The sequence below is a fragment of the Musca vetustissima genome, unplaced genomic scaffold (assembly GCF_032173495.1).
Source record: "Musca vetustissima isolate MV318-11 ecotype Yass unplaced genomic scaffold, APGP_CSIRO_Mvet_v1 utg28238, whole genome shotgun sequence".
NCBI classification, from domain to species: Eukaryota; Metazoa; Arthropoda; class Insecta; order Diptera; family Muscidae; genus Musca; species Musca vetustissima.
Window position 1 is genome coordinate 42686 of NW_026877852.1, and position 12753 is coordinate 55438.

At 31.8% G+C, this 12753-nt stretch overlaps 1 protein-coding gene across 1 annotated transcript in view; it reads right to left on the reverse strand.

Annotated features, from left to right (window-relative positions):
• LOC133322534 (tyrosine-protein phosphatase 69D-like) overlaps positions 1-12753 on the reverse strand; it is a gene marked incomplete at its 3' end in the record, with an annotated part of 114060 nt that overhangs the window by 18542 nt on the left and 82765 nt on the right. Inside the window, exons 6-9 of the mRNA XM_061531522.1 lie at positions 4607-6444; positions 3429-3680; positions 3107-3353; positions 2150-3044 (exon numbers count right to left, since the gene is read on the reverse strand). Of these exons, the coding sequence (XP_061387506.1) occupies positions 2150-3044; positions 3107-3353; positions 3429-3680; positions 4607-6444 (3232 nt within the window). The remainder of the gene's footprint in view (positions 1-2149; positions 3045-3106; positions 3354-3428; positions 3681-4606; positions 6445-12753) is intronic.

Here is a 12753-nt window from a genome sequence, read left to right on the forward strand (position 1 = left end):
AAAGTTACAAACCTTAACAAGCATTGATATTGATTTGCCAGCACATTAAAATCTTAAAAAATTAAAATCGAGAATGGGTGGGGTTCCCTTAAGTCATGTATCTAGTGTGCATACAACAAACACGTTGGCGGGCAACGCGAAGGAGGGTACCATTTTAACAACATAACCCCGATCCCATTCCATACTGTGCATATGGATCACGTAGGGCCGTTTCCTAAAAGTTCTATGCAAAACGAACATATATTGGTCATCGTGGACGTCATTTTATGACGTCCAATGTCAATTTTTTGACTTGTTATTCTAAAAAAGTTCCTTTAAAACCTACAATTTTGAAATAGAATAACCAAGAATTAACGAAAAACCCCGAAACTGCAGGATGTTTTGCATATTTTTTGCCGCTACTTATTCAAATACTACTAATCAGTATTTGAATAAGTGGCAAAATTCCAAAGCAATGTTTAAATACATTAGCATTCAATTTGGCTTCTTTTATACTTTCTGGAAAACAACTTTTATAATACCCTTACACTAGCCTGGTAGTCTAACAAATGTCTCAAATTATCGAGGAATTGCAAAATTAACTGTTAACCAAAATTATTTGAAAAAAAAAACTAATTACTGATGTGATTTCACACAAAATTCAATTCATCTGCATGAATGTACGCGTACAATGAATGCCCATCTGCATTCATGAATGTCTATTCGTATCCAGTGTATCCAAATACTTTAAATGAATGTATGCAACCACAAATGTTGTGTTGTTCTTCGTTGTGCGTCATACAAGACCACAATATACAATATCAATGAGTGAATATCATGCATTGTATGTACTATATATTCTCCGAATATCTTAAATCGGGAGGTACGTTTTTATGGGGGCAATATCAAAACTTGGACGCATTTCCCATACCATTTGTTGTTGTTGTAGCAGCCCTATTGCTTTTACACATACCAGTAGTTGTATTGATATAATAAGCATCTGATCCAAATTTTGGCCGTCTATGTCAGTAGGTTCGCCAGTTAATTAGTTTATACCCAATTTTTGTGTAAATACTCAAAATAGGGGTACCTTTGTATGGGGGCTACAAGAAAACGTGGACCTACATCGCTGAATTTTTGCTTGGATATTTAGTACCCATAGAAAACTCTCTGTACCAAATTAAGCCAATATGATTGTTAAAGACAAAAAATACATTAAATCGAGAGGTACGGTTATATGGGGGATATATCAAAACTTGGACCCAGATACCCTATTTCCCATACAAATAATTGTATTGATATAAAAACTATCTGAGCTAAATTTTGAACGTCTATGTCAAGTGGATCGCCAGTTAATGAGTTTATACCCAATTTTTGGGTAAATACTCGGGTATTTATCCACGACTTTAAAGTATTGTAAAATTGGGTGTAAGATGTTGTATTACCGATTCAATATAATAAAAACCCGCAAATGGGTATCTACCCGGTATTTACCAACCCTTGTGTATTTACCCGGTAGATACCATGTCTATCCATGCGTATTTACTTACTATATTTTGTTATATATTATGAATTTTATGTATATCCAAATTAATAATATTCCTTGTTACATTTATTTGAGTAGGCCCCATCCTGTTGAATTATAGTTTATGTTTATATTTATTTTTTTATCTTTTAATTAATATTTGTAAAATAAATTTTGATATTCTGGCAGTCATTTGAGTAGATCCCATTCTTCTTGTGATAACAGTCGTATAAATTATTATTAATTTTAATTTTTATACTGTTTTTATAACCACGATAATATGTTAGAATAATTTTTTTAATTTGATTTTATATTGAGCTAATTTCGCTCGATTTTTGAGTAGAATCATACAGACATAGTTTAGTTTCTGTAGATAATTGTACTTTCACTAGTATAGCTTGTCAAGTTTGTGAACTGCAGATGTATTATGGCCCGCTTTTATTATCTTGATTGTTAAAATGTTACTTGTTTTATTTGATTGTGCTTTGTATACTGTGAAATTATTGTGAATAAATAAAAAAGAATTAATAAATAAGACTCTAAATCATATATATATATATATATATACACGTCTAACTATGTTACCTCAGGTATTGTCGTTTTATTTACTGTCTACATTATTATAATGACAAATGTTAGACTTACCAATGATTGAACAAGAAAATTTCTTTGATGGCGTAAATCGCAAACCGTATTAAATATTGATACTTGGTCTTCTTCTTCTAATTGCTGTAATAAAGAATCCAACGCAACCAGCGTTCCTGTTCGACCAACTCCTGCGCTGCAATGTACTAATATTGGACCCCGTTGTACTGAATAAACGGCATTGATGTGACGGATGAATTTTATTAAAGCATGTGGATGCTCGGGGGCCATGAAGTCTTTCCAAACTAAATAATGGTATTGGGTAATTTGTCGACTTTCTTCTTCCTCTTCGGTTAAAGTGTTTCTCTTGAATGTGTCTAGTGTACGGATCAAATAATCTCCCTGTTTCTTCTCCGACACAAACTTAACAGTTATTTCACCATATTGCTTTAAATCCATTATTTTTTCTGGCCAATATTTAGCACATTTAGTCTTATTGTATTCTTCTAGATTTGTCAGCATAACTATTATCTCTAGATGTTGTTCCCATATCATTCTCCAAAAATCATTTACTGTTGATTCCATTGGTCCTTGTGCACATATAAATTTTTTTCGTTCTTTGTATCCTATTACAAAGTTTGCATTTATATAATCGGATCCTTGGATTCCATTAATTTGTGAAAGCTTGACTCTTGTTTGGTCATAAGCTTTTATATCAGGATATCGATTCTTTGGTGTATTTTCTTTCATATCTGAATTCTTAGTTGTGCGGTCGCTAAATCGATTTGGTAACATTTCATATTCTCGCAAGAATCCGTAATCTGTATCTTTATGACGATTTTTGTAAGCTACATACAAATCCGATTTATGAATAGGGCCAACATCCGTTATTTTGCCATTACTATTTCCAATGAAATGTCGGTGGTTGCCAGACCGACCACCAAAAAGAACACGGCTAAAATTGTAGTAATGTAAAAAATTACTTATTTATTTATAATCGGTAAGGTTTGTACAAACCTTAAAGAATCTCTCAAGCTTATAACTTCTTCTCCTCCACCAGAATTTTTCTCCGTAAATCGATAATAAACCAAACAAAATATCAACAGTATTAAAAGACCGATTCCAATTATAATCCCAAAAGGCATTATTATTAAATATACTAATGTTATGCCATCTTCTGTATACATTTGTTCAGCGGTCAAACTGGGTGTTATAATTTCGAAGTAACTGCTATATGCTTTTAAAACTGAGGTGTTGTTCCGAACTGTAATAATATTTGCGATAAATAATCTTTATATAATTAAAAAAATATGTTTTGTAATACACAACATTTAATTACCTATAACTTCCAAAAAACCAGTGTAATCACTATTCATATCAAGTTCTCCATCGTATATAGTATACACATCTTCCGGCTCCGTGGATTCTGTGGCTTGATTAACTGACTGTGGGCTATCATTACGATTCATTACAATATTAGAATTTCTTCTCCGTCTTCTTTTGGTTCCCAAAATTTTTGATGCGGTTTCAGTGAAATTGCTGGCTTTGCTAAGCTCAAGGTGATGGGTATGATCCACGTCACTGTACACGTCTATAATAGATTATATCATAATAAAATACGGTCGGTACAATATTAGAAGTTTAAAAATATTGTGAAAATTAACGAAGCGAATTCGCATAGAAAACGCCAATAGTACTATATAAAAACGATTATTATTTGTTTGTTGTTTTGCCTGTACAACAAGATAAATGTATTATTAATAACAGTACAGAATTATAATTATAATCACACATCAATATTTTTTAATAATAAGTACGTTACATATTATAAAAGAGTTAAAAATTGTATCAATGGATACATTATGAACAAATATATGTGATAAAAAAAAAAAATGACAATAAGAAATTGGATTACAATAAAAAATTAAAAATTATTAAAAAATTAAATGTTACTATTACAATAGTTAACAAGCAAAAATTAAAAATAAATAAAGTAAAGGAATTTTATGATCATACCTAACGTTTTAAGATATGAACGAGTAAAAAATTTGATATCAAATTTGCCGTCGCATGATGCTGATACAATAAATCGACTATATCTTCAATTGTTGAGATTTTTCACTTGAAATTTTAAGGAGACATTATTGATTTTTTGAAACCGATAATGGGAGTCCCCTTAAAGATAATAGAAATTATATTTTGGGTAAGATTCGGTGGAATCGCATAGAAAATAATCATATTAAATTAATATGTAAGTATTTTGGTCAGATTTGGTGGAAACCCATAGAAATTATGTATATTAAATAAATGTAAGTAAGTCCCAGTTTACACTAAAGTAATTTCATGAAATTGTGAGTTCTTGAGCTTTTTTGCAGTATTGCTGAACTGAATCTAAGAACGCCATATTTCTGCAATGAAATAAATAACCAGGACTAAGCAAATTTCTTCTTCCTAATTTAGTATCAGAATAAGTAAAAAAGAAATAAAGTGTTTAATATAAAAATAGTATATATTTACTTGTAGCCTCTTTTTCTGCAGTGGTTGTAGGTCTCCTTAATATAAACTTTTCGCCTTCCAGACATTTTAAGCAGTTTATGTCCATATCATTACCACTGTGTCCAGAGTTTTCGAAGTATCTTTTTCCGTCGCCAAGAAATATTTCTGTCTTAAAGTTGTCACCGGAAAACATTTCTGCCAAGTACGCGCCGCCCAAAGAGTTGTTTGCTGCGTGAACTTGTTGGTATGTTGATATGTTAAGTTTGTCTGGAGGAGGTAATTCCACATTATTGTATTTCATTCTGATTAAATACAAACGATAACAGCATATTGGGCCATTTCTTTCGCTTACACGAGGAATTATTGTTTTGAATACACATTTTTTATCATTTACTCGAACCTTAGTCCAAATAACTCGACTAATTACGTCGGGAACTGACACTGGCATGGTACATTTTCCTTCAGCAGCTTCTCCAATTTTTCGGTGACGGGTAATAGCAGATATTGTGACAGTATAATTCGTGTTTGGGACTACGCTATCGTAACTGGTGTGGTGGTGAGGCTCATCGATGCGTCTAATTTTAGGACCCCATGTTTCCCGTTGCATTTTCCCATTAAGCTTATATTCGGAGATCCCTTCCAAATAAATTTGATATGATATAACTTTACCATTTGGTTTTTCTGGATACCTCCAAGCAATATCAACAGTATTTAGTTTTGATATATTGTTATGAATGCACCTCACTGTGAGATCTAAAGGCTGCGATGAAACCCCATCCATCGTTGTTCCATTAACAACATCTGACCATGGACCACACATCTTTGTTAAGTCACTACATGCTCGCACTTTAAATTCATATTCAGTAGCTGTTTTTAAATTATCAAACATATATGGCAGATTTCTAGAATTTTGTTGATATACTGCTTCTTCAATAATTTTAGGGGTATCTCCCGTCTCGGACACAACTAGTTCGTAATACTGAACATACGGAATCAAATTGACTGGAGGAGGGTCCCATCCTATTGTTATTGTTGATGCAGTACTTCCTGTAGTTTTTACTTTTGGTATGAAAATTGGGTCCTTTTCCAATGTTCGAACAGGCAATGGATATTGAAATGGTGTCCCACTACCAATGCTATTTTTTGCCGACATTCTTAATACATAACTAGTGTTTGGTAAAAAATTTTCCAAAACGTACGAGCTGTTTCCTCCTCCAATAACGTCTTTATAGTATGCCAAATCTGGGTTACCCTCTTGCAAATACTGAACAAAATACTTTTGTACTGGATCATTTCCATCATTTACAGTCCAATTTAAGTAAATTTTACTGGCGCCGACCGCTTTTACATAGTCTATACTAACTTTCGGTACATCCATAACTAACAAAGCAATATTGTGTCTAGCTACTTCCTCGCCATTTAAGGCATATATGACACATGCGTAAGATCCATTTTCTTTTTTATAGACTTCCGTTAATTCCAATGTAAAATTTACATAGGTTTGATTGATATGGTCGACATTGGAAGATTGATCAAGGAAGCTAAATGCATTTTCATCCTTTAACCATTTTAATTGTTTTTTTAATGTTTCATTTTGAGGGTAAATTTCTATTTCACAATACAATTTTACAGGGTTTCCAATTTTTTGCTTTACTTTCAAACCATTCGTGTTTACTATTTTTGAACTTATATAGGGTTGCAAAAATATTTTGGTGAGTACACCCGTATCTGCCGACTCGCAGGTGTAAATGCCTTCATCGCTTATATGAATATCGGATATTGTTAAGGAAATTTCATAAACCTCTTGCAATTCTGATATCTCGTTCGTGCTATTTGTTTTGAAAATGCCATTGATATATCTGAAAGAAAAGGTAATTGAATGTATTGGTATTCAGTTCACAGATTCATAACAATTACATCTACTAGATAAAACTAATGAAATTAATTTGGGTTAACAAAACCAGACCAAACAATATACAATATTTATAACAAATCGTTAAAAAATATAATTTTTAATTTAATTAATTAAAAAAATTAAATGTACTTGCGAAATTTATCCTGATTTTAAACTGTTTCCCATCGTATCTTTCTTACTGTTAGAGGAGTTTAATCGTGCTGTACAATTTACCACTTCTTGAGTAATCATAAAATAGTCACCATGGGAAATGAAGTCATCACATCCACCATTGTGCCTTCGTCTTTATATTCAAATATTCAACCGATTTGAAGTGAAGGCAGTTTCTCGGTTTGGCCCTATATGCCAAACTATCCTGTACGATGCACCAAATCTTGAGTAATCATTTTGGCAGCAACTGCAACAGTGATTGTGTAAAACTACAAACATAAAATAGACAATTTGGGAAGTGAATTCATCACATCCACTATTGTGTCTCCAATTCGTTGACGACGTTTGAATGCGATGCGGAAATCTAGTGCCGTTGCAAAGCAAGTAACAAAATTGTAGGTGGTACACTAAAAATAACAAAGTATTCGCACCACTCTCAAAAATTAGTTAAGTGCGAACAATGAAGGCTGAAATCTTGCAGAAAATAAAAACCGGTGTTTTTTGTACGATTAGCATCTATTCTATTATATGTGCCCTTAAACAAGATAGAATATATAACGTAATATGATTTGTAAACTTTTCTAGAAAACCAAGATTTGTATCAGAATCTTAATTTAGGAGTATGTGGTATACGCTGCAAATAATAAAGTGGCGGCAATAATGAAGGACTTGTGGACGGACGTTAATTCCCATTTTATAGATGCACCAAATCGGTAATATACAACGGATTGTGATTAAATTTGGTTAGTACGATTTTTTTTAGTCTGCAAATAAGTGTCAAATTTGGTTCAAAGCGGTTCAGATTTAGATATAATTCTCATATATATGTTCTATCCGGTTTCACGTCTAAGTAACTCCAAACCTACAAAATATATCCAATCATCGTAAAATTTAGTTTGCATGCCTTTTTATACGCTAGAACTCAGAAAAATTTGGTTCAGATCGGGTCAGACATTATTAGGTGCCGCTTCTTCCGAACAATTCATAAGCATCGTTCATCTTTCTGTGACATTTCCCCCAATTTTGTGCTAATTTAAAGCAAAATAAATGTACTGTTTGCTTTAAATGTCTCTCTCTTTCATCCGAAATGTTGTCGACATCAATTTTGCTCACTACATGTTTGAAAACAGCGTCAGATTTTTTTTCTTTCTGTTACCTTCTTTTCTCTCAGTGTACGAAAATAAACAATCCTTTTTTGTAATTTGAATTCATCAACAATACATACAAACTAATTAAAATGTCTTGTTTGAAAAGAAATCGCAAAATAAAATCTGGTACAGAAAGAATGATAACGAAAATTCTCACATTAAATATAGCGACATTTCTGGTCTAGTTGCTGATGCCATTTCGAACAACAAGGGAGTTCATTCGAACAACAAGGGAGTTCATTCGAACAACAAGGGAGTTCATTGAGTGCAGAAAAAATTGTGTAAGTTTTTACCGATTTTTCCAATCGAAAAAGAAACTATTTCTAAAGATTTAGGATGAAACAAACAAACTAACGAATCGAAATTGTTTAAAAATTATACATTGCGGGATAACCTAAAATCACCTCAATCATCTCCGAAACGACGTAAATCTGCCAGAAATTTAAACAAAGACAAACGTGAGGAAAACGAGAAAAATTAATAATTGGGCGGTATGAAATAAGTCCCCAATGAAATTAGTACCCCAACAGAAAATGAAATAAGTCCCCAAATATTTCATTATGAAATAATAAATCCCAAAATAAAATGAATTAAGTCCCTAAAAGCGGGGAAATTCGGAAAATGAAATAAATCCCCAAATAAATTGTTTCTAAATTTTTGCAAAGAGGCCTCTACGGCAGAGGTAGTTCGAATTTTATTACTGCAGACACAAAAGTTCTTGATTCCAATCTGTAAATGAAATTTTGTTTTTATTGTTCATATAAATAATAACATTTTAAATATATCTACTTTCTGCATCCAAAATCGAAATATTTTATGAATGCCATAAATAAATACCAGGGTAAAGTCCATTAATTAAATACATTGGTTTTAATAGCAAAGCTAACATTTTGTGATATAGACTCGAAGCACTGTTGAAATTGAAGCACCTTATTTAGTCCAACAAAGTCTTTTTTGTTTGATTCCAAAATATATTCCTATTTCCACAACTATGTAAACAGATATCATTCGAACACTTAATACTTTTATACATTTAATAAATCTATAATAATATTAAGTATTTGAAAGAAAATTGTGTAGGGGAGACAGGGGCACTTTCGGCAATCGCGTTTTCGATATGAAGCACTCACCGTACAACACTAGTTTCGATACATAGGTATCGAATAACGAAATAAATAACTGACACAAAGTTTGAAATTTATAGCTAATAAGCTTATTTAGATACATAGGTTTTTGTATTTTTATATATGTTTCTGTAATATTTCAATTCCATTTCGTAAGTATTTCGTGTATAAAACTTTTAAAATTTTTAAGACAATATCATTAAAAAGTGGTTAACTACGATGTGTATTATTATGAAAATATTTAAAAATATAATGTTTTTACAAATCTGATCGAAAAAAATGAAAAAAAAAACTATTAAAAGTACATTCGGGGTACATTCGGCTAATAAGCTTATTTTAAAGTGGGGCACATTCGGCCATATACAGATTGTGCAATATTATGTCCTTAAAATGTTTTTGAGCTTGTCTTTAAAACTAATCCTTTAATATGGTCCGAAATTGCATTTATAAGATCAAACGTACTTGTATTGACGAAAATGCGATAGAAAACCCTTATTTCTGATGTTGTGTGCGAGCTTGAGATGTAAACGTAAAGCCCTATAATTCAAACATTGTGTGGCGTATTAAAACCAAATAGAGCCTTTAGAGGATCAGAATTTCAACCAGACTGATAGCGATGACAATTACCCGGCTATGACTATGGTGCCGAATGTGCCCCATAAAATGCCGAAGCTACCCCGGGTTGGGGCACATTCGGCGAATTTGACTTTTTTACAAAACTGTAAAATATGTTAACTAATACTATTTTTTATATCTTTTTAGTACTATTTTTTATAAGTGTCAGAGGACAATAATCAGCCATAAAGTTGTTATATATGTTGAATAAGTACTGAGATATAGAGCTCTAAAAAAGTGCCGAAGGTGCCCCAGTCTCTCCTAATTATTTAAATAGGTAGTTATTTTAACTCAAACAAAAAATTCGCGCGAATTTTTTAAATATTTATTTAAAAAAATATTTGCATTGATCGAAAGGCAGTCACTCACTTTCGAATGAAAAAGGGTTAATGTTATCGAAAGCTGTGGTTCGTTTGTTATTATACCCTAAAATGACACATAAAATAGGCTGTTGGATTCATTTGTCGACTGAAAAACTTGTCTAAGTATGTCATACCAATTCAGTAGTTACTGGTAATGCGAACTGTACTGAATAGACTCATTTTTTTACTACCGAAATTTCTGTCTACTGATAACGAAGACAGGGGACAATTGACTTCTCCAATGACATCCATATTTTAAACTCGCCAGTCTGAAGCATTGGGAAGTAAATTGGTGTGGTTACAAAGAACAAGGGAAATAATTAGTTTGTAGCTAGCTTCTAGAAATTGGAAATCAATTTTGTTTCAATTTAATTTTCCAAACACAGGAATGAAAAATCGAAGCGATAACTATAAAACATGTTCGACAAATTTTCAATTTGTTTGGAGATATGAAGCAAGTAAGTGAATTTGAAATTCTCGTTCGTGTGAAGACTGCTCTTTCGCCCTTGATAAATCCAATTTGAAAAGAAAATGTATACGTTCGTTTACGAGTTCTTTATTGCTAGAATCATTTTCCATATAAAAACTTTTCATAAAAACCAAAAATAACTAGCATATACCCGCTACTTCGTTAGCGAATGTGGGATGTATTTAAAACCCTATATCGATCATTATTAAAATTTTAGAACCATTTAGTACATATGTTCTACTATAGTACGTTTTTCAAATCTATCTCTATATCTCAACCCTACACACCCATTCCGATCGCAACAGAAATCTACCTCTATACTAAATCTGGTGTCATGTTTACCATTTGTAATCGTGTAATACTTATTTTGAAAAAAAATCAAATCTTTTTGTTTTGATTCCAAAATATCTTTCTATTTTCACAGCTAAACAAATTTCATTCGAACACTTAATACTTTTATACATTTAATATATCTATATTAATATTAAGTAGGCCTTTTTTAATATATTAAATGTATAAAAGTATTGAAATGAAATTTGTTTAGTTGTGAAAATAAGAAGATATTTTGGAATCAAACAAAAAATTCGCGCAAATTTTAAGAATTGTCAACCGATTTTGCTGATGCCCATTGTAGTCAATGCTAGATACTTTTATTATTCGCATTGTATTTATTACAATGTTAATACTATAATAGATAAATAAATAAAAATATTTCCCACATTATATCAGGAATATTGTCAAATACACCATATATGAATATTTTCAAATGTCTTGAAACGAGGCAATATTGCCGCCACAGTTTTTCATTTCGTTTATTTCACATGTAATTCAAGGCGATCGAGCCCATTAATGAACAGAATTATAATATACATCGTACACAATTAACTTTACCTTAAAAGATAAAACTACTCCATGTAGCATTAATAATATTAAAACTTTTTGTATATATAATTAAGAAAAAAATCTAAAACTATCTTTCTATAAATACATAATCAATAATTGTAGGACTGTAGGCATTCGCTTAGTCCAAGGTTTTGGAATTTCAGGACAGTGGCATATATAAATTACCAAACATACTGTTAAATTGAACACTTAAAAAATCCAAAAAATTTCAATATCCAAAATAAAAAGTATATACATTCTGAAAGCCCATGGACTGACCTTTCAATTGTGGGTATTCGCTTAGTCCCAGGTTTTGGAATTTCGGGGCAGTGGGCCTAACACGTGGCATATATACATTACAAGACCTACTTAAATTGTACAATTTTTAACAAAAAGTCTAAAATTTTTAAATATACGAAATTGATTTCGGATATTAACTATGAGGGCAGTTTGAAAACTTCACTGCCTAGCACAAAAAGCGCGGTATAAACAGAAAGAAGTTAAGTGTTTTGGAAACTTCCATCTGTTATGAACACATGTTAAATTTTGTTTCGATCTGTCAACTCCTTCATACAGAAACAGGTGTTCAAAAAAGACGCATCCACAATTTTTTTACTATGGAAAAATTAGAAATGCGTACTGTCAATGAATATTTACATAAAAAAGGTTTATCGGGACAAGAAATTCATAATAATATGGTGAATGTGTTAGGTGAAAGTGCTCCTTCATATGCAACAAAAAATTGGGTTGCTGAATTTAAACGTGCTCGTACAATCATTGAAGATGAACCATGTAGTGGACGTCCAAAAACAGCAACAACAAAAACAGCCAAAGAGCGTGATATCGTATTAAATGATCGACGAATAAAATGATGGAGTCCATTTAATTTTGCATGAAGAACTACAGAAGATAACACACAAAAATAAATAAATAACTTTCATCAAGACAACGCACCAGCGCACAGGAGTGTTTTAACAATGACAAAAAATCAACGAATTATAGAACGAGTTCCTTGACCACCCACCTTATTCTCCTAATTTAGCTCCGAGTGATTTTTACTTGTTCCCAAATCTAAAGAATTTATTGCTGGCAAGCATTTTACCTCAAATGAAGATGCAATTACAGTTGCAAACCACTATTTTGAAGACCTTTTTAATCAAGGGATAGAATTGATAGAAAAGCGTTGGTCTAAGTCTATTGAAGTTTCAGAAGATTATATTGAAAAATAAAAATATTTTTGAAAAACTAACTATTCTCTTTCATTGATAGGCTAAAAGAAGTTTCCGAACCGTCCTCTATAGCATAGCTCCTCGCTTGCACTCTGCCGTCCGGCTAAATGTTTAACAAAAAAAATACACATTTTTCTTATGTTTTTTATCCTATTTTAAATCACACTAATGTATTTTGACAAAAATTAACATACTACTAGCGGGCCCGGCAAACGTTGTCTTGCCTAGCAATATTGTTGATGTATAATTTTCGGCGTTCTACTTTATGATAGTT